Source organism: Oxyura jamaicensis, chromosome 15 (genome assembly GCF_011077185.1).
Source record: "Oxyura jamaicensis isolate SHBP4307 breed ruddy duck chromosome 15, BPBGC_Ojam_1.0, whole genome shotgun sequence".
In the NCBI taxonomy this organism is placed as follows: Eukaryota; Metazoa; Chordata; class Aves; order Anseriformes; family Anatidae; genus Oxyura; species Oxyura jamaicensis.
The window spans coordinates 2562143-2583232 of NC_048907.1; the positions used below are offsets into that span (position 1 = coordinate 2562143).

General features: G+C 51.9%; 2 protein-coding genes across 8 annotated transcripts; one reads left to right on the forward strand and one right to left on the reverse strand.

The window, feature by feature from the left end:
* Nucleotides 1-191: 191 nt before the first annotated feature.
* Nucleotides 192-3715, forward strand: DIABLO (diablo IAP-binding mitochondrial protein). The gene is made up of 6 exons (XM_035340856.1): nucleotides 192-349; nucleotides 678-801; nucleotides 1148-1279; nucleotides 1711-1821; nucleotides 1971-2067; nucleotides 3045-3715. Exons 1-6 carry the CDS (start codon nucleotides 303-305, stop codon nucleotides 3257-3259), a joined length of 726 nt encoding a protein of 241 aa, XP_035196747.1. The 5' UTR covers nucleotides 192-302; the 3' UTR covers nucleotides 3260-3715.
* Nucleotides 3385-20285, reverse strand: B3GNT4 (UDP-GlcNAc:betaGal beta-1,3-N-acetylglucosaminyltransferase 4). 7 transcript variants are annotated; one of them, XM_035340850.1, is made up of 13 exons: nucleotides 16538-20279; nucleotides 16194-16442; nucleotides 15804-15914; nucleotides 15526-15665; nucleotides 14768-15006; nucleotides 14019-14197; nucleotides 13510-13633; nucleotides 13171-13310; nucleotides 12909-12998; nucleotides 12414-12638; nucleotides 11828-11909; nucleotides 8952-9138; nucleotides 8150-8271 (listed from the first exon to the last, which is right to left on the reverse strand). In XM_035340850.1, the coding sequence occupies exons 1-12, from the start codon at nucleotides 16631-16633 to the stop codon at nucleotides 8981-8983; spliced, it is 1833 nt and encodes a 610-aa protein (XP_035196741.1). In that variant the 5' UTR covers nucleotides 16634-20279; the 3' UTR covers nucleotides 8150-8271; nucleotides 8952-8980. The 7 variants fall into 7 exon arrangements, 6 of the variants coding, with proteins under 6 accessions (XP_035196743.1, XP_035196745.1, XP_035196744.1 ...); XR_004754841.1 differs by having other exon boundaries at nucleotides 8162-8271; nucleotides 8867-9138; XM_035340851.1 differs by lacking the exon at nucleotides 12909-12998 and having other exon boundaries at nucleotides 16538-20281.
* Between the last annotated feature and the right edge of the window lie 805 nt (nucleotides 20286-21090).

Consider the following 21090-nt stretch of genomic DNA (forward strand, 5'->3'; position numbering starts at 1 on the left):
AAAGAGCTGGGCCGCGCCCGGTTCTAAGCCCGGAGCCCAGCAAGTACCTCGGGCTGGGGCCGGGTGAGGGTTTTGAGGCGGCTCGGGGGGTTCTGAGGCCGTTCCTGGGGGTTCTGAGGCCGTTCCGGGGGGGAGTTGAGGCCGCTCAGGGGCCTCAGGCCGTCAGTTACCTCACGGCCGCCCCACGACCGTTACCAACGGCCACTCGCGCGCACACTGCGCACGCGCAGCTCCGCGCCCATCGCCCCCACCGGCCGCCGCGCGCGCCTGACGCCAGTTCCGGCGCCGCGCCCCGACCCAAGATGGCCGCCGCCGGGCGCTGGCTGCGGAGCTGCCGCTCGCTCCTCAGGTACCTGCGCGTGCCACTTGCTTACCGACGAGCGTGTTTTAAATCCTGTTTTTCAACGTGATTGAGCATTAACAGCGTGCTCGTACAAGAGGCCTGCCTTCCCTCACGGGATCAGCAGTATGCTAGCTTACTGTGCCTGCCTTTTGTTCCTTGTGGCTATAATTAAATAATAGGGCCTTAAACAACCTTGCTCGTTTGCAAATGCAGAAGGCTCCTGCTGACCGGGTCACCTAGAAGAGCCCCCTACGCGTTGTTTTTCTCTGTGATTCCCGTCTCACGCCACGTCCGGGTTGTGTCTGAGCTTGACTCCTGTTTCTTGTGTTGGCAGACGAGGCTTCCCCGTGCTGGCGGCTGCCCGGAGGCAGCGCTGCCTCCCCGGAGGGAGCAGGCGGTGGCAGCAGGCGCTGGGCCTGGGGCTGGGAGCGGCGCTGTGCGCGGTCCCGGTCATTGAGGTAACGGGTCACGAGGGAGATCCGATGCTTAGAAACAGTTCTAGTCAGAACCACTTGCTTAGCGGTGTACGAGCTAACGCTTAGCTGAGTACCATCCTCGTTCCTTCTCAGGATCACGGGTGGTTAAGCTGCGTAGTTGTTAAGGAACAGAAATGAGAAAAATGGGGTTTACCTTCAGTAATGTCTTAAAAAAGGTTGCCTTGTTCTACAGAGAAAGGCTAAACACCACTAAGAATTAGGCTGCCAACCTTATAATTACCAGTCTGCTTTTGCTTACCGTTATTTGTTACCGATAACGTATACTGAAAAGTCCTTGTAAAGATGATGCAAATTGGTTGTCTTTCAGAAGCAGAACTCATCTTCTCTCAGTAATGATGCCTTGATTAAAAGAGCGGTTTCTCTGGTAACAGACAGCACTTCCACTCTCCTCTCTCAAACAACATATGCGTTAATTGAAGCACTGACAGAGTATACGAAGGTAAGCTGAGTGATTATGAGTAGTGTGCCCTTACATATTTCTGCTTTTCATGCAGTCCAGGCATGTTTGTGTGATCCTGCAAGGAACTGCTGTAGCACAAGTAGGCTTTCAGAGCAGGAGATCGGAGTGGCAGTTACATGCTCTGGATTCCAAAAAGCCCAGAACGATGCAGAGACTCCTGGAGTATGAAAGTTCTGTTTGAGTCAGAGTGTACTTCTTCCTTTTCTCAACATCTTTAAAATTGAAAGTAAACTTAAGAACGCAGTACCTTTGGAACTATTAAATTAATTTGTAACCCACTGTATATATTGGGGATTAAATACAGGCAGGTTCCTTCTTGTTTTCTGTGACTAATTAACAGAAGTTAATGCTGAGAGAACATCAGTGACTTACAGATTTTCCTGTAACTGTGTGAAATGATTCCTTTGCAGGCAGTTTATACACTAGTGTCTCTCTACAAGCAATACGCAAATCTTCTTGGGAAGATGAACTCCGAAGAAGTAGATGCAGTCTGGCAGGTGGTGATAGGAGCCAGAGTTGATGTAAGTAATCATCTCCCTTCGGTCAGCAACTTGCCTCATTTATGCTGCTCAGAAAGTTCTTCTGTCACTTGCTGACCTTTTCTCAAAGGTTTGGAAGAGCGTTCTGAAACTCTTATATCAAGCTGAGTAATTCTTTATTTTACTCCTAGATGACAACAAAACAGCAAGAATACCTAAGGCTGGAGTCCAGCTGGATGACAGCGTTACGTCTTTCCGAGATGGCAGCAGAAGCTGCGTATCAGTCAGGTATGCAGGAGCAGAAATACTGAGAATCTTTCCCCTAACATTTAGGCAGTATTTATTGTATGGGAATGGAACTGAGAAAGAGAATATGAACTAGTTAATGTACCAGTTCAGAACAAGTGCCTGTTTTTTAGAGGCACTAAGAACTTGTATTCTGTTGGGTACAGGTCTCGTACAAGTCGTACAAGTGTTCCGAGAACTAGGCCTGGAAACTTCTGATGCTGTTCAGATGAAGAGCAGCCATGCCAGAACATGTTTTAGGGAAGCGTTACTTTCAAATGCACTGTTAAAACATGGTTCTGGGAGCCACAGAAATAAGGGTGCTTAATAAGGCTCCATGAGGTGCTGGATTCACTTTTACTGAAGTGAGACTATTTGCCTTTCACTCAGGGATGATAGGAATTTTGTTTTCTGCCTGTACACACACTTCCACAAAACATGCAGAGACTTGATAGCTCTGAGATTGAGTTATAGGCTGACTTCAGGCAATGGGGCAAAGTTACTGGAGCAGAGAAAGAAGATGAGGAGGAAACATAAATATCCAGGAGCAGCCTAACTGCACATTTCTTGATGAAACTGTTGAAAAAGCCATAGGATCTGTAGGAGCATAGGAAAACAGGTTTCCATGTTCAGCAGTGCCACACTTCCCAGTTGACGTTCCATGGCAAGGACTGAAAGTTCCTGGCACACGGTGACCGGGCTGGGCTTAGTTCTCAAACCCAACAGCACAAGCTGATGCAATTCGACCAGATGCTGGCTGAAACCTGCTTGGGCTGGAAGAATTCAAGGGGACGCAAAAATCTCAAGGTCAGCATGTTGTTGGTTCAGGTAAATGAACAGCAAACGCATTTAGCATTAACATAGCCCAAGAGCCATCAAAACACTTAACAAAGGAGGTGATAATTGTAGACAGTTGCTTCTATAATTTAAGGTTTGCTGAGTGCTGTCTAACCTAATGTATTTAAATTACTGCTTTTCAGGTGCAGATCAAGCCTCAGTGACAGCCCGAAGCCACATTCAGCTAGTGAAATCACAAGTGCAAGAAGTGCGGCAGCTGTCCCAGAAAGCAGAGACAAAGTTAGCTGAAGCTCAAACAGAAGAGCTCATAAAAGCTCAAGGAGAGGAGTCTTCATTGCCGCAGGGTGTTCTAGGAAATACAGATGCGGGTGAAGACCCTTATCTTCGGGAAGACTGAGAAGAAGTAGAGTGTCACCTCCGAGTATGTGAGAATTGATCAGAAATTGCAGGGTCCTAAACTTCTAAGTGGATAGTGGGAAACTGCTGAAATAAGCCTGTGATTCCGTTCCCCCCCACCACCCCCCCCTAGATAGGCTTGCTTTACAAATCAAGTCAATTCCAAGACTCCAAAAAGCCTTCACCTTGTTTGTAACCTACCACGTTTGTAAGAATTATGAATTTGATTATTTAAGTGTTTAACTATGCAAATGTGAAAATCGCTATCAAGGATAGCTTGTTGTTAATCGTCTCTGCCGGGAGGATCCTACCCATGGTGCGATGTGTTTCTGGGAGCTCTCTGACATAGAGGCTAACTAGGTATCAGCCAAAGAAGCGTATTTAAAAGTGATTATTTTTAACCTGTGAAGTAAATGATATCTGTTAGTAGAAACCTTTATTAAACTGTGCAAGTGCATTTCCTTTCAAGTACGCCCACATAGATAAGAGATTAAGTGCTGTTTGTTGTTTTGACTTTGTAAGAGTTGAGTTTGACAGCTATATCTAATTACCCTTAATTGCAATCAGAGAAAACATTTGCTATAGAGCTGAAAACTTTCTCTGGAGTTACCCAAGCTCTTCTTTGAGAAGTTCTGCAGTGCGGTACAGTCCAGCAGCCTCTTTCACCCAGGAGTCACTACTTGTAAACCAGCTGCCTTCCCCAGGAAGCATAAGATGTGATTTTCAAGATACTGTGGTTACGGAGTAGTTGTCACAACTGCTGCAGACTTTATAAAGCAATAAAAAAAAGTGAGTTTTACGTATTTGAATGCTTTCCAGCACAAGGTTCAGGAGAACTGAATTCTCTCTTTTGATAAGCTTAATGTTTCACTGCAGGCTTCAAAACCGCAAGTGTCTTTCACTGTGTTCATTTTCTAACTTGACAGCCTAATGTGAAATTTGCAGAATTTGCTGTATAGACAATATAAACTTTAGCTGAGATTGCTTTGTACAGTAGCACTGGCTAGAACTCTGTCGCTGCTGATTTGAGTTGGTTAATCCCCATTCATCACCTTTTGTAAGAAGGCATACAATCATAAGATTTTCCACTATAAATTAGCAGCAGATGCACTACATGTGGTGAGAGTTCTGCTTGACTAGGAATTTTTGCAGCTGTGACACGAGCCTTTCTCTGTCTCATTTTGCCTGCCTTTTGAACAAATGCAATCTCAGCTGCGCAGCACTATAAATTTAGATTATATAGTAGAAGTTCTGAAAAGCAAAAACAACACCAACTTTCCTTGCTCCTGCTGCTCGCTGGATGCTGCTGTATCCAAAGAGGAAGGCAGGGCCTGGAATCAAAGCTCACAGGAAGGTGCTGGTGTCTGCTGTGCCAGCAGTCAGAGGGTGCCAAACATGGCTTTGGGCTGGAGCACTGGGGAAAACTCAACTGTCACAAGACAATTTGTTGTAGCAGCGGCACAACCACACCCTCAAGAGCTACAGGCAACTTCAGGTCAGCCTTCTAACCGCATCAGCTCCCATTTGTTCTGTGCTGCAGTTGAAGAACTACCAAGGGACTGACTGAAACGCACATCCAGGCTGTGTTTCTGTCACAATGCTGCAATAACTCCACTCAGACACTTGCATGACAAGGATATGGCTTAAGAAAGACACGCATCAACCCAGGAGTCTGGAAAGTGGTCATTCTTCCCCTTTCAGAGCCTGCCCCCACCCCCCTTGCTGCCCCACTTCTTGTTTTATGCTATGACACAGGCTCTACCCCCACATATCTAACCTTCAGCTGCAACAGGAAGCAATTAGTCAGTGCAATCGAGTCAAAAAGGGAAAGAAATACTTGAGTGGCTCCCCAGCACCTCCCAAAAAGGGTTGGAAAAGATCCCCCCACACCTTCATTAAGAAGTGAGAGTTGCATAATGGGGAATTAGCCCACGCACTTAAGCCCAGACCTGCCGTGACATCACTCATTGTGTGGTGTTCCTGAGTTTGCATTTGGACTCGGTTAGGGGATCACAAAAATGCTGCCAGAGCAGCTGACGTTGTACCAAGCCTGCTCTGTCCAGTCTCTTCTCTGGAACAAGCAGTGGTGCCCATGGCACAGTGCCGAGATGGAGGGCTTTGCTGCGTGATACTCAACCTCATTTACAAAGCCAACTAATCAAACCACACGTAGTGCCTCAGGTACAGCTGATTAATCACTGCTAGGGCTGCAGTGAGATGTAGCAACTTCTACTCGAGCACACAGGCTCACAGAAGGATTTTTTTCCTTAGACACACACCTTGCATCTAGCACAGAAACAGCTCCCGTGAGAATGGCAACTCGTGCCGGAAGAGTCGCACAGTGGAGCTAAACTTGACATACAGCTGGTGCTCTAGAAAGCCAAAGCCGCAAGGAAAATACACCGTCAGGCAGGGCTGCCAGGAACCCCTCAGCCCCAGGCTTTGCAGTACCGCACCCCACAGCGGCGCGGGGCAGGCAGCCTCCCCAGGGAGCCTGGCACACCCCTGGTCTCAGGACGCCCTCCAAGCCTCAGGAGCCCAGACAAGGAACTCCTGGCAGCGCTCCCCGGGCACCTCTGGAAGCTCCAGCTCACTGCTGGTGGCCTGAACGCTGAGCAGCCGGCACACGAGACAGGCACAGCACAACCAGCTCTGATTTCTGTAATCGCACGCCCTCTCCCCTTACATTCTTCTAAAGCTTCCAGGTCGCTGCCTGCTCACACAGCACATCTGGCAGCAAGGCACCCTGAGGCTGAGAAGCTTCGTAAACCGTCAGCAAATCTCGGCTTCAGGATTGATTGCTCCTCAGATTGGTTACTCCAGAGCACTCGGAGATTAATCACAGCCTCTGCATCAATGCATCGTGCCTGGACCGCGGGCAGAGAGCGGCAGCTGCTCAGAGGAGAGGAAGTGGCAAGTTTCCATTTCCTCATAACGCCGTCCTCTTTAATATCCACGACTCCTTAATGCAAATAGCACCAGGCCTCAGCCTCCTTTTGCTCCTAGCTGAAGCTTTCAGCAGACCCAGGAAGATTCCTGTTAATACTTTCAGAACTGTATTTTATTTATACCCAACATCGCGAAAGCAAGCAAACGAAGCAAATAAACCCCAAAGACCTCCCACGCAGCATAAAAAGCTGCAGCCACTGGGACTTAACTACCACTCAGGATATATTTCTCCTCTCAAACCAGATCAGAAAGTGTTTGTGCAAAAGCTTCTAGTGCAAGTAAACGTGTAATAACCTTCTGTAAAATCCAAAGGGCTTAAGTTGGAGCCCAATCCCTCGGATCACTGTGCTGTTAAGGCAATACATTTTTAAGTTGCCTTTTTTTTTTTAATCCCCCACCTCCATTCCTTTTCTCCTGCTGTCCCACAAGACCTGTGGGATTGCTGGCCTGGGACAATGAAGTTGCACTGCAGTAGATGCAGCAGCATACACTGGCCCTTCTTCTACCCTTGCCTTGACTAAAAAGGTTAGAAGTAATTTCAAGTGCTCCGCCACTCGTTAGTCATCGTTACCTTTCCCAGGAGAGACCAAATTAGGCTGGCAGTCCGACACCAGCCTCAGTGTTGCAGAACCTCCACAGGAGGTGGCATCTCATTCACATTACCTGCGGCAGCTGTGACTTCCCTGGGCCCCAGCGTGGCCGGGAGGAACTGAGCCGAGTCCCCTGTGCCGCGTCTCACCAAGCTACCAGCCCCATCCCCTTCCCCTGACAATTCAGTAACCCACCGACAAAGACTGACTGCAAACAAAACCCTACGGCTCACGTACAGCCTGTTAGTAGAGGACACATTTCTACCACAACCTGATTTTTAGTTTAAGCACCCTGTATCCGTCACCAACCAAGATCCTACTGTGCTCATCGGGAGCTTCATTTCCAACCACTTCTGTAGGCGTGTGTTACTGACACTGCACACCTAATGCTCTCGTCCTTCACCAGCGTCCACATGATCCACATCTCAGTTGGGTTTAGTTTGTGCACAACCATCAGTTCCTTGTACAAGCACGGATCCAAAGGATTGAAAGGTCTCTGGATCCCAAAAGTCTTAAAGCCAGCATGGTTCTTTGGGGTCACTGCCATCTTTGCCAGACACATTCCCACAAAGACATCATCTATTGGGAAGAGCTCCGTGTCCTCTGCGGTGCTCTGGAGCCGGCGCACTGTCACTCTAGACATCACATAGCCCCCTCCGCCCGCATAGAGAGGATAGAAGGGGGCCCCGTACATGGACTCTGGAATGAAGTACTTGACCTTGGTGTTCCTGATGGGCCGGGCGTTGGCAATCACGTCCCCAACAAAGAGATCCTGCTCAGGGTCCAGCTCCTGGAGGAACTCAACGATATTGTAAGTGTTGACAAAGACATCGTCGTCGCCCTTCAGCACAAACCTGGCATGCAGACAGTCCTCCATGAACCAGCGGAGGAAATGCAGCTCCTTGAGGGTTAAGTTGAAGAAATTGTCAACAAAGTCCCACTGCACGATGTCATCAAACTCCTGGCTTTCATAAGCCAGCAGCTGGTGCAGGGGCTGCACTTGAATTTTGGCCTCCGAGCGCCCTAGGAGGAATACCAGCCTGATGTGCCTGCCACCAATGGAGACCTCCTTCCCCCACGTGTTCCTGATTGCCACCCGCCGCTCTATATTGATCGGGGGAGACTTGATCGCCAGCAAGAGGAACGTGTCCTTACGGCACCTGGAAGGCTTCAGCAGCGCTGAGAAGTTCCGGCAGTGCTTGTATGTTAGGAACACGCGGTGAAGCTCCGGGAGGGCGAGGGAAGAGTTGGCGAGGGTCAAGTCTGGCAAACACTTACTGGGTTCAGCGTTGCCCAGAGCCAAAGGCTTGGGTTTGCGACTCGCTACATCCACTTTCTGCTCTGCTGACGGCGTTGCCAACTTCGCCTCTCTCTTTAGATAAAAAAGACACGCCAGCAGCGTGACCGACAAGGCATAAAGCGCCAGGTTTTTAATCCTGGGATACATCGCAACCTCCGGTGCGGGATCCAGGCCCTGTGGGGACGAAGAAGGACAAGCCGGTGATCACCGAGAGCCGCACGCTCCCACCTCCCGCCGCTGGCACTGCCGTGCCAGCCGGAACCCCGAGCCCCCCCCCCCCGTCCCCAGCGCGGTTTCAGGTCGCGTCTCACCGCCGCGGATCCCGGCGAGGACAGGAGCGCGGGGCCGGGCTCCGGAGCCAGCCCCGAGGGCAGAGCCCGGCCGGGAGCCGGGCTGCGCTGGCCACGCCGGGCTCCTTCCCTCCTCCTCTCCTCCGCTCACCGGCAGCCGCCCGCTGCCACCGCCCCACGAGCCCCGGGGCCCGCCCCGGCCCCGCCCGGGCCCGCCCCGGCTCCGCCCGCTGCAGCCCCAATTACCCCTCGCACACCGCACGGAGCAGTCCCAAGTCACCCGCACACACCGCACGGAGCACCCCCCAGCTGCCCCCCACCTGCTGCAAGTTGCAGCCCCAATTCCCCTGCATGCACTGCACGTTGCGCCCCGATTCCCCCCAGCACATTGCACCCCCAACCCCTCCCCTCCCCTGCATACCGCACCCCCAGTTCCCACTCACCGCACCCCCAGCCCCCCCGGTACATCGCACTCCCCCCACCGCGCTCCATCCCACAGCCCTGGAGACTCAGCAGCCCCAGCAGTCGGTCGAGCAGTGTCCCCGTGGGCTTTATTTCACTGACCTCTATCACTCGCTCCGGCCACGGCCGCCTTATTGAGCCTTCCCCACCGCCACTGCAGCGCTCGCCGGGCTCTGAGCAGCAGCCAAGGGCCACCGCAGCAGCTGCACCTGGAATTCCACTGTCAACGGCACTGCCTCGAGCCCTCGGCCCTCCTCCGGCTCAGCGGAGTCTTTGGTTTTTCTTTTTCCTGGGGAAAAGTGGTAAATCAGCCCTGGTCTTTGTAGGATAAATCGCCCGAAAAGCGGCAGCGTGCAGGGGGATGTGCCCACCACGTTAGCTCTGACTGCTGGGCCCTAAAGGAAAATCCACTTGAATATGAGTTAGGGCAGTAAGCCCGGCTTCTTTAAGCCCAATCTTTAAGCAGGCGATCAATGTGGGTGCATTTTTGCTTTTTGTGGTGAAATTGTCCTGTAATTTCCAAGAAAAAAGAAAGAAGCAGGCATAAATCGTCCTGAGGATCCTGGAAAATCAAGCATGAGGTAAAGGAGACCTACGTGAGGCTACTTCCGAAGGCATCCTTCAACGTCTGGGCGAATTGTTTGCTCGAGACAAAGCTTGCTGCCTTTCCCCTTTGAGCCGCCTGGAAGGGATCCCGATTTCCCTGAGAGCACTTATTATTTGTGTGCATTTGCCGCCAGAGGGATGCAAATCAGCCTCGGCTCCCGGCTGCAAGGCCTGGGATCGTCCCCAGTGCCCCGCGGCGCGGCCGCTGCTGCAGCTCCAGGGTAACGGAGAGCCAGCACCGAAGGACCACGGCACGCTTTGGTGACGCAGGCGGATGCCACCTGCATGCTGCGGTGGCAATCAAGTGACCCACTGTGCTGGGTCTGGCTGGGATGTTAACTTTCCCTGCAGCAGCCCACACAGTGCTGCGCTCTGCCCTTGGAGCTGGAACAGCAGTGGTACCACACCGGTGTTGTGGCTGCTGCTGAGCAGTGCTGGCACCGCATCAGGACTCTCTCTGACCCTCCTAGGGGGTGGGCAAAAAAGTGAGAAAGAAACACCAGCAGGGCAGCTGACCTAACCCAACCCCAGGGATATTCCATACCATGTGGGGTCACACTCAGCAATAAAAGGTGGAAAAAGGAAGAAGAGGGGAGGGGTGGGCTCTCGTTGCGAAAACGTCTGTCCTCCTCCCAAACACCGGCTACGTGCGTTGAGGCCCTGCTTCAAGGACGTGGTCAAGCATCGCTCATTTGTGGGAAGTAGAGAGAGGAATTTCTTTCCTCTGCACTTCCACACAGCCTCGTTTTGCTTTGTTATTCCCTTTCCCCCTCCCTCTTCCCCTTTCCCTTTTTTCCCTTTAGTTGAATTGTTTAATTAATAATAATATTTCCTTTCCTAATAATATTCTTTCTCTTTAATTAAATTATCCTTATCCCAACCCGTGAGCTGTTCTTTCCTTTCCTTCTTCCCCTCCTCATCTGAGGAGGGGCAGTGAGAGGCGGTGGTGGTGTTCAGCTGCCTAGCACGGTAAAACCACCACAGCCACCTGCCCCCATGGCCCCTCTCACCTCCCCGTCTGTGGTCGGGGTGTGTGTAACTCATGAGTCACGGCAGAGCACGCAGCCACGGGACGCTGCCGGTATTGGGCGTAGCAAGCTGTGGGGGCAGCAGATTTTTGACGTGTTCTTTGAGCAATGCACCCCGAGACCTTGCTGTGCTGCAGCCTGGGGCCGTGGCCGCCACCCCCCACCTGCAAGAGGGGCCGGGAGGGCCAAGTTGAATTCGAGTCGCTGACCGCTCGGGGCTTCCTCTGGCGGCAGCTGTGTTCTGTGCACCCGACCCATCCTCGGGCACACAACCCCCAGCAGAAGGGGGTTTTTCTCGCTCAAGCTACAGAGAATTGCTGCTACACGCACGCTGACCACAGGCACTGGGGTGGAAAGGGAGAAAAAAGCACCAGGCAGTCGTATGACAGCAGCTCCCTGCTTCGGCAGCAGGCTGAGCACGCACTGCAAATCAGCATCTCGTGGTGGGGAACAAACGCTGTGATAACCCGAGGAGTTCCTTCTTCTTTTTGGGTAGCTGGAAGGCCGGCAGGCTTCCTCAAGCACAGCCAGCATAGGACTGCAGGGTCTGAAGTCCTTCCCGTGGACAGGGTGAGGGTGCACAAAAAACAGCCAGAGCTCTTGGGGAGGGGAGTTAATTGCACTGTTAAATTAGCAACTCAACCTGACGTCAGAGCAGGGACATGGGGCTCCCCTGACAGCTCCCAGTGGTGCTGGGGAGAGAGCCCCGCCTGCTCCATGCTGTCCTCAACCCCTGAGCAACTTTTTGGCGTTGCCCTGAGCCACCTCCCCCACTTCCTCCTGCTCTTGCATTACCCCTCCGGCACGCTGGCACTGCTATTTTTGTAGTCAAAACGAGTGCTGGAAAAATAACCTGCAAGAGGCAGGGTGAGCTCTGTCTCCAAGTGGTTTAAGCAACGCCACTGACAGAGCAAAGCCTGACCTCCGTGCTGGGCAGCCGGGGATGCCCGTTAGGGGCTGGGGTGGTGTCTGCAGGGGTGGCAGCAGTGGGGGTCTGTTCCTGGGCAGGCTGAGCACCTGAGCTCTGAGCTGGAAAGCCCACTGATCCCCTCCGCAAAGCGTTTGGGGGTGGATGAGGACCTTATTATGGATCCCAGACCTTATTACGGATCCCAGACAGCTGCCCACGCCGGGACATTTGTACCGGGGCGTGTGCCTGGCCTTACAGCCCCCGCAGCCTCAATGGCAGCATTCAGAGCCCCAAGCTCAGGATGTGAGTAAGCACCCTGCGTGGTGGAGCTGGCAGGATGGCAGGGGACCTGCGGCTGCCTCCGGGCTGGGCACCGCCAGTGTTTGCTCTCACACACGCTGCTCTCTGCCCAGCCAGCCCCATCCCTCTGTCACCTTTGGCAGATGCTGTGGTTTTCCGGCTGGCCTGACTCTCTGCTTTCGTTTTTTTGCTCTTCTCTTTGCCTTTTTTCTTGTCCTGTGGAGAGAGACATTTCCACACTCAGGCGGTGTTGAAATTCAGTGCCCACAATTCAGCCCTGTGACAGGCAGCACCGCCGGGTTCTGACACCAGGATTTAACAGGCAAAAGAAAGCAGTGACAGGAAGCAGGAGCACAGCAGAGGGGCTGCCCAGAGAACAGAAGAGACTCCAGGAAACAGAAAGTGTCAGGACAGCTGGTGCACGTTGCCATGATAAGAGAGACAGAGGATCAGTGGAAGCATGAGGGGTTGCTTTCACATTCTTGGAAATTAAGATAAGCTGACTGATTTTCTTACCATAAGCCCATAAAAAGTAGCAGCCCTTACTGCTAATGCCAATAGTAAATAACGATGCCAGCAGCGGTGGGTGGCACTCTGGCAGGGCTATTTCTGCCCATTTTTTGGAGGGGTAACTGAGGGATGGGTGGGCAGGGCACGATGTGCCGAACCCCTTCCACAGCAGCCCAGCCCCACTGCCCTGCCCCAGGACACACTCCTTACCACTTTCTCCTCCAGACTCGGTGGCTGCAGCGGCTGCTCGGTGACGAGGATCCCAAAGTCACACACAGTTGTCACCAGGTCCTCAGTGGCCAGCAGGGCCTCCAGGCTCACTCTCCCAGAGCCCAGGGTTCTCCGAATGGGTGGGTCGCTGCGGAGTTCACACGGCTTCTTCTTCTTTTTCTTCTCCTGCTGCTTCTGCTTCTGCTTGTCCCTGGGCACAGGACTCTGCAGAGCACCAGTATGGGATAAGTGTCAGCTGAGGGCTGGGGCCCCTTCATCAGAAAGCAGATAACCTAGGCCCAGCCACTCGCCCACCTCTGCATCCAGGCTGAGGGGTGTGCAAAACAGCTGCTGCCTTCCTCCCACAGCAGGGAGGGATTTGTCTGGAGGAATACTCCCCGAGACCCAAAACTGGCACAGGAGATCCCTCCTTGCCCCATCACTATTACTGTAGCTCAGATGGTGTTTGGACATTGTTCCCTCCCAGCATCCTACCTTGGCACTGTCCTTCTTTAGCCCCTGGCCTGCCTTCTTGTTTGTTACTGCACTTTCTTCTGAGTCAGCATCAACAGGCCACGAGAGCACCTGCCAGGAGAGAGGAGCTGGCGCTGCAGGGACTGGGACACCCAAGGACCTGGCCTGGGGCCACTGCCAGCCCAGAGTGCCTCCTAGAGGGAGTGCGGTGACACTGCTGTCCCCCCCCCCAGCAGCTATTTTCCCTCCCTGCCCCTTTCATCTGGCCCTGCCACACGCTCACCTTCTCCTCCACGACTGAGACGATCGTTCCAGCCTCCAGGTAGCCCTTCAGCCTCACTAAGTCCTTGGCAGTGTGCTCCCTCCTGTAGCTGCAGTCAATGGTGTCTGCCCAGGGCCTTCCAGGGGTGACAAACAAATGTGCTGTGCAGGAAAAAAAAAATTGAGGTGACTTTTTCTTCCTGAGGAGAGGATAAGATTGGTGCCAATTCGTTACCCATCAATCCCAGTAACAGCCCAGCTGCAGTTGATGCTGCAGGGATGCACCGATGCCACCACATTCCTGGAAAAGTCATCAATCTGCCCTGATCAGTAGGATAGAGGATTTATAATTCCTCATTACCAGCATGTGTCATGGGCTCCTCCGTGGCTGCAGACTCCTGCTGGCCCTTTGTTCCCCCCGTGTCCCTTGCAGAGCTGTCCGCACCCAGGGTGGCCACCACAGGACTCTGATGAATTTTCATCACCTGGAACAGAGAGGAATCTCCTGGCAGGGCATGTCTGGCTGTGTCTGCACCAGGCCCAGGGGCAGCACTGCCTCTGAAATCCCATTTCCCAGCCCATCCCGGTCATCAGAAGGGGCAGAGCAAGCCGAGCTGCACAGTGGCACCTGCAGGAGGGCCATAAATGCACTACCACGTGCAGAGAAGCATTGGACTCTCAAGAGGGACAGGGAACGTGGCCAGCAGAGATGAGTGCTGCCAGGTGTGGCCACACAGGAACTTGTCCCTAGCTTCATGTTGCCCATGACAGGTTCGTTATGAACTGTCTTGCTCTGCAGCCTGGAGGTGAAGTCCCCCTCGCTGTGGCCTGCCAGAGCCTCCTGTTTCAGGAGCTCAGTTAAACACCAACCTCAGTGCTGCCGCCGTCCTCCATCTCCTCTCCCTCCACAAACTCGTAGGTCACGCAGTAGCTGTAGGTGATCACCGGTGCCTCGGAGCCAACCTCCAGTCCCTGGAGAGTGCTGGGATCGGGAACTCCCTTGATTTTCCCAATGCTCACAACCACTTGTGCTTCACTTCTTATCAGCTCTAAAAGGAAGACAATCCTGCTGAGGAGCAAGAAAGGCACAGAACAAGAGGAAACCTCCAGGATGCCAAGTCTCGCCACCTGACATCCCTCCCTGCCACCCTTCGCAAATGCTGTGACAAGCCAGAGCCACATGGGGTCACTCCAAAGCCATGCAAACATCTGGCTTGGTTGCTTTGCCTCCCTGGTTAACATTTTCGACTCAATAAAGCACACACAGTGCATAAATTCATTCGGGGGGGCCACCAAGAAGGGCTTCCCTCTCCCAGGTGTCCCCAAGTTCCTGGGCTCTTGTCCCAGCCTGGGACGTGCCACACTGCAGAGCGGGCACCACTTTGTGCTGGCACTGCAGCACACGTCAGCATCTTCCCGAGCAGAGATGTTCCTCTTTCAGCAGCTCAAGAGGGAAACGCACAGTGTGAAACCAGACCATGTCTGGAAAGACGGGGGCAGGCCGTGACACCAAGGCTACAGGGACAGGGTTGGATTGTTCCTGCAACCTTTGGATCTGATTAAGGCTAAAAACACCTTGATTATAAATGTGCTGCTGCAGGGTCCCCTGCCTGCCTCACCTGGCTGCCTCGCCAAACCACGGAACTGGTGCCTCTCGTCGGGCCCTACGTGGATGTCGTCCAGGACGGACAGCTGGGGCAGGCTGTCCACGACGAAGCCTCTGTAAGCAGGAACAAGAGCCAGAGGGTTCCCTTGGAGCACCAGGACGCGGAGCTTCTGCAGACTGGACAGCTGGGAGACCAGCCCCAGCAGCTCTGTTAAGTTGTTAAAGCTCAGGTCAAGGGAGATGAGATTTGGCCTAAAGGACAGAATCCAGCAGTAAGGGTAGGCAGACAACGTCCAGCTGAGGGCACTGCTGCCCTGAGTTGAGAAAAGGAACAGAAATTCTGATTCCTCAGCACAACAACCTGCAGTGGCACAGATAGGGTGAAACTGGGGAATCCAACAGCATGATTTCACATAGTCCATTGCCAGCCTGCCCCATAACTCAAAATCGTTTTTTCTTTAGCATCCATTAATCACCCCACTGCATCCTTCAGTGATACAGCTGAAGCTTTAGGCCCATCCCCAGGGAAGACTATCAGCAAGGACTGGGAAGAGCAAAGCCAGACCCTGCCCCAGCAAGCTCACATCAAAGTGTGAGACAGAAGGCAGCAAACCGAGACAGGCCCCTCCGCACTGATGGGGTGTTGGAGGCAGAAAAAAAACCAGAACAACCCTGCTGAAGGGCTGTAATTTCTTAATGCAGGGTGCCTCGATGGCTTGGGGGCAGCTGTTCCCATCTGCCCACCTCCCAGCAGCTACCCTGCAGCATTACCAGAAGTCCGCAGTGAGGTACTTGTCCTGCGAGGGGCCGCACAGCCTGTTGTACCCCAGCCCCAGGTGCTGCAGCTGCGGAGGGGGCTGAGCGCACAGCTCCTGCAGATCAGCCACAGCATTGCAGCAGAGCTCCAGGACCTGCCCAGGACAGAGGGAACAACAAACACCCTTCGCAGTGAGCAGCTCCTGGCACACCCTCGAGCTGCTCAGCTTGTGCAGCGTTCCCACATGGGACCTTTTTCCCCATCCCACCGTCACAAGGCACTGCTCACTCACCTTCAATGTCCGGGGCAGGTTGGCCGAGGTTACCCTGCTGATCTGGTTGGCACAGAGTATGAGCTCCTCCAGGTGCTGTAACTGCAGCAGATCCTCGTCGACTTCCTCTACCTACAAAGAGCTGTGTTTGGCCACCGTGACCTTGAACCACCTCGTGTCATGCGGGTCCAGGTGACGCAGAGATGTGGTGTTGATCCATGTGATGTATGTGTAGCACAGATTAGTGTAGTGGGGATGTCAGCAGCTCGACCCCAGCAGGATTAGCAGCACTGGGTTGGGGAAGCTGCTTTTCCCAGGGCGTTTTCCCCCTCAGCAGATGTGTTTTTTTTGGCCTGGAGATGGGTAGCTCTGTGGGCACCAGCCCGTCCCTGCCTGCCAGCCTGCACTTACATCCTTGCCGACGATCCGCAGGGACCTGAAGACCTGGAGGACGCGGGTGCCACGGACAAGCTGGGGTGCCTGCACGGCCACGTCCCGCAGCTGCTGGTCCTGGGGGCTGCAGCCCGGCGGCAGGGCCCAGGGGCTGTGTGGGTCTCTCAGCAGCTCCAGCAGTGCCTCGGGGCTCTCCTCGCCCAGTGGCAGGTCCTCATCCTCCTCCTGCCCCGAGGGGCTCGTGCGTGCGCTGAAGCGGGACTTATTCTGCAGAGAGGGAGCGGTGAGAGGCAGTGAGCACCCCGCAGACCCCCTGCCCCCCGTCGAGCCCTCCCCATCCCACTGTGCCCCCCAGCCCCTACCCAGCTGCCAAGGCCACAGGGGAAGTCCCGCAGGCCCAGGCACCGCAGGTGCTCCCAAAAAGCAGCCGAGAGGCGGCGGGGGCCAGGCGCCGCCATCCAGAATTCCCTGGCTCTTGGCACGTGTCCCTGTCGCTAGGAGATGGCGGGGACGCGATGCCCTGGGGACCGGGCTCTGTGAGGCCGTGAAGGGAGCGTGGGACGGCACTGCAGGCTGGGAATAAATCCCAGGCTTTTACCGGTCTCCCTCTGGGATCTGAAGGCTGCTCCCCACCAGGGAAAGAGTGGGTGGCATTTACAAGGTGCAGCATTAGCCCCGTCCCCTGGCCAAGGACCTGTAGCACAGCATTTGCCATTTCACTTATCTACATCCTGAGAGTCACTCGAGTTTCAGGGAGGAAGCAGTCGTGTGCTCAGTAAAAGCACCCCAATCGCTTGTGCGGAGGGCACCGCTGCCGCAGCACCACAAGGCCATCGGAAAACAAAGTTCACAGCTAAAAGTACCAGCACCTGCTCTTGGAAAAAGTCGCTGAGCCCAGGGACAAAAGCCCCAGCGCTGTCTGATGTCAGACCCAGGTCTCCCCACTCAGGGGTTTATCTGTTTTTTCCAGCGATAGGTGTGGAGGTGATAGTGACAAATTCCACTTTAGGGAGCTTGCAGAGCAGCTCGTGTCAGCAAAACTTCACCAAGTAAATTGCAGATGCTCTGCGGTGTCTGGCGGTTGCGTGGTGGAACACTGAACTTCCACTCGCGTTGGGTTTTACAGGACGGATACCGATCTGCTCCCTTATCAGCTCGGCAGCTTATTGCAGCTGCACAGATAGGAAAGGATGTGTGGAGCACGCACACGCCAAGAGATTGAGGCATGGCTCGAAGTGGAATAACCAGGCAAACTGCTACCCTCGGTTCGGCAGAAAATGAAGTCAAACTTTCGGAAATTCTTTGAAAGAGCATTGCCAGCGGCTGAATTTTGTTCTGGGGAAAAGCCGAGCTGCAAGCTTCTCCTGTACTGCTGCTGTGGCAGGGACAGTCCAGAAGTGATCCCTTTGCGAAGGGTGGCAGGGTTGGAAGGGGACGGGCAGTGCCCGGTGCCCAGTGTGCTCCTACATGTGCAAACTCTCACGTCATCCACGCACCTCGTAATGCACGGTGGGGCTCTAAGCAGCTGCATCCCTCTGCTCTTCGGTGCTTCCAAACAAGCGCTCCTTCAGCACGGTTCTACCTGGAAGGAGCTGTCCACACTCATTGTCTGAAAGAGCACCCTGCACAAAGAAACACCTCTCTCCGTGATACCCCCAAATAATTCTAAGCCCTAGGAGTATTTTTTGTTTTGCTGTGTTTGAGAATCTCCTGCTTTTAGTAACTGGGCACAGAGAAAACAGGTTTGGCAGTCAGAGAGAAGGGCGAGAGCTGAGGAGGTGGATCCTGGACATCTGCTGATGGGGTGCACTGGGTGTTACACCACTGGGATGGGGTCTTACAGAGATCCAGCAGGGGGATACATACGCTCATCTGGAAGCCTCTCATGGGTTTTCCACTGCCACCGTCAGCCCACTCTTACACTGGCCCCGGCAGGAGATGGTTGCTGGCTTCAACAACCCGGGTGCATGCTTACGTGCTCCATCATGCTGGGAAAAAAGAAAAAGGCACAAAAACCAAAAAGGAAGGTTAAAGTCCTACATTTTGGAGCTCCCAGGGATTTAGATGGGATGGCTAAGCCAAGAGTCCTGCACTCCCAGTCAAAGAGATGATGTGGGACACCATCTGTGTCAGTTTGAAACTGCATGCTAGATCACAATCAGTGACGACGCATTTGAACCAATTTTTGATGTAATCTTTCAAAAAAGAAAAAAAATCCCACACCATCATCTGCAGGAGAACATGGGGGAGCCACTGACGCAAAAACCCGCTGTACTTAAACGCAGCTCGGCTGTCCCCAGCCGCAGCACTCCAGCCACCAAGCAGCCTGAACGCCGACGTCCCACCAGCTTTTGGCCAAGCCAGCCGCCGCCTGAGCCCGCCATGAAACGCCAGACAGGTGGGTGCGACCTAACCGTGCCGTAAGGTTGCGTTGGTTGATGCTCGTCATTAGCTCAGCCACTCAAAGTCTCTCTGCTTTAGAAAGTTAGCACGCTGCAAAGAACCAGGAAGTTTTGCAAAAACGGTGTAGACGCCTGAGACTGTACTCATTGTATTTTTTTTTTTCTTTTTTTTCATTTGAATGCAGAAATCACCAGATTTGTAATCTTCCTCTTCTGCTCACTGGCTCCTTTGGTCTCCTTGGCACCAACATCCGAAGATGGCAAAACTACTACAGACCAGAGGCAGAGGCATTCTACTTCCAGAATAAGGCCCCTGCTAGTGCTAGAAAAGCAAGCAACTACCTTGTTTAAAAACTACGTAAGTGTAATACTTTGCATTTGCTGGGCCCGTGTCTGGGGAGGAATGCTTTGATTTAGTTACATAATACTAGGAAGACCATGAGAAAATAAATAGTTGGGTTAGAACCTCGAAGAGGCACCTCTCTGTATTCCATACAAGAAGGAAAGCATTTGTGTTGTCTTATTTTAGGACAGTTGGAGCAATGTCTAGGACAGCTTGGGTGTGCCAGCTGTGGTCTTCCAGACTTGCGCATTTTTCTTTGTCTCCTGAGTCACATCAAGCTTGAAGCAGGCAGCTTTTGGGATGAAACCAGTCAGATCACTGGAAAGATGGAGAGAATTGCCTTCCTCTTCAGTCTGACCTTAATATTAGAGCAGTCAGGAGCACTTCTGCAGAAAATCCTGCTCAGCCTGGCATTTCCTTGGAGACAGCAAAACGTTCACTGAAGCTGAAAGTCAATACCACGGGCAAATTTCAATTCCTGGGAACGTGTTCCCAAGAATACGCTGATAAAAATCAGTATAAAACGTTTCCCCTGAATTCATTCTTGAAATCAAAACCATTTCTGCTGAAGCAGATTTATTCTGGTCCCAGCAAATGTGTTGCATGAGTAAATTTTACCTATATGGTTTAAAAAAAGACTCAGAAAAGCTGAAAACAATGCCAAGCAGGTTATTAAGATAGAAAGTGCTGCGCAATCATAGCCACAGATAGTGTATAATAGCTGCTTGATAAAGGAGCGTAGGTGTTAATACAGCCGGTGAACAATAACAAAAAACCCTCAAGCAGACACAAGCTGAAAAATAGATGTGCATGCTCCTAGACAGTCTAATGTGGAAACTACCAGGACAGATGCAAACCAAAAGATTAACGATTTCTCTCTCCTCCTCCTCCCCTGCAGAACGCATGCAGCATCGTTACACCGAAAACCTTAAGCTGGCTAAATGCTGACACCCAAGTCAAAGCAATGGCGAAGAAAATACCCGAATGCCCACCTCTGGATGCGGGTTGCTGCATGCACGTTTTTTACAATATTTTGCAAACCATAAGAAATGACCCAGAAGCAATCTGTGGGAAGAATTTCATCCGGGCCATGGACGCAAGTGTCATCCAGCTAAGCGTGACGATGACTGAACTGGAGGTGCCTTACACCTGCAGGAGCAAGGATCTTCCCCAGAAGGTCTGCGAGCAGTTCGGGGGGATGAACGCAGCAAAGAAGATGATGTATACCTGGCTGGTTTTACAGAAATATGAGCGCTTTATGCAAAATGCATCAAAAATATACTCTGCAGTAGGAATGTAATATGCCAAGCTGAAACTGTAACTGCAGGATACCAGAGCTTTGGCTGAATGTGACCTAGCAGTACTTGTGACCAGTCTGATGCCAGGAACAACGTTAATAATGTACTTACTCTCAAGTAGATCACAAATATACACTCTAGTTTAGTTTACTATTTAAAAGATGAATGTCTTAAGTTATTTTTATTTATTATAAAAATATTTATAGTCTTTTATTTGCAGCAGCATATAAAAAGGATGCGCTGAAGTAAGACAGAGTGATTTAATTAACCAGTCATGGTATCAATTAGCAAACAGGAAGGCATGTCTTCAGTGATTTTCATGTTATTTATATTTTTCTTTTGTAATTATTTTCCAAAAGAAAAGCTGATTGTCAGCAGCCTGATTTTGTACTTCTCATTACTAGCAAACTGTATTTATGAATTTATAAAATACATTTATTTTTATAGGTTTATTTAAGCAATTTTGTGCTCTATATTTATTCAGATTTTTAATTTATATATTTTAATGTTAAAAGAGATGAATGATCTATTTACTACTTTATTTTACTCGTTTTCTGTCACTATGTATTTGGATAAAACCTGGCATTTAATTAAAATTATATGAAATAAAACTGCTACTGATGATTTTTTCGTTATTATTATGTAATTATTTTTTTACAGTCATTTTTCATTGGAAAGCGAATGTTTTGTTAAATAGCAAATTGAACTCGTTGCTTCTGGTTATTGTGTTAAAGGCCTTACGAACAGCACATCTCCTTTCCCACCCACTTTTTACTGATAGACATGAAAAAAGATGACAGCACTTTTGCTTCTTACACTCCCAGTTGGTTTCTTAAGTTTGGGCCCACCAGTGGGTAAATTTTCTCTTCGGC

Excerpts from the sequence above, each read along its gene's own strand:
- DIABLO (XM_035340856.1), top strand. The coding sequence starts at position 303 with ATGGCCGCCGCCGGGCGCTGGCTGCGGAGCTGCCGCTCGCTCCTCAG. Across the intron at positions 1,280-1,710 it reads CACTGACAGAGTATACGAAG|GCAGTTTATACACTAGTGTC; the intron begins GTAAGCTGAGTG and ends ATTCCTTTGCAG. Across the intron at positions 1,822-1,970 it reads TGATAGGAGCCAGAGTTGAT|ATGACAACAAAACAGCAAGA; the intron begins GTAAGTAATCAT and ends TTTTACTCCTAG.
- B3GNT4 (XM_035340850.1), bottom strand. The coding sequence starts at position 16,633 with ATGGCGGCGCCTGGCCCCCGCCGCCTCTCGGCTGCTTTTTGGGAGCAC. Across the intron at positions 16,443-16,537 it reads CCTGTGGCCTTGGCAGCTGG|AATAAGTCCCGCTTCAGCGC; the intron begins GTAGGGGCTGGG and ends CCCTCTCTGCAG. Across the intron at positions 15,666-15,803 it reads ACCTGCCCCGGACATTGAAG|GTCCTGGAGCTCTGCTGCAA; the intron begins GTGAGTGAGCAG and ends TGTCCTGGGCAG.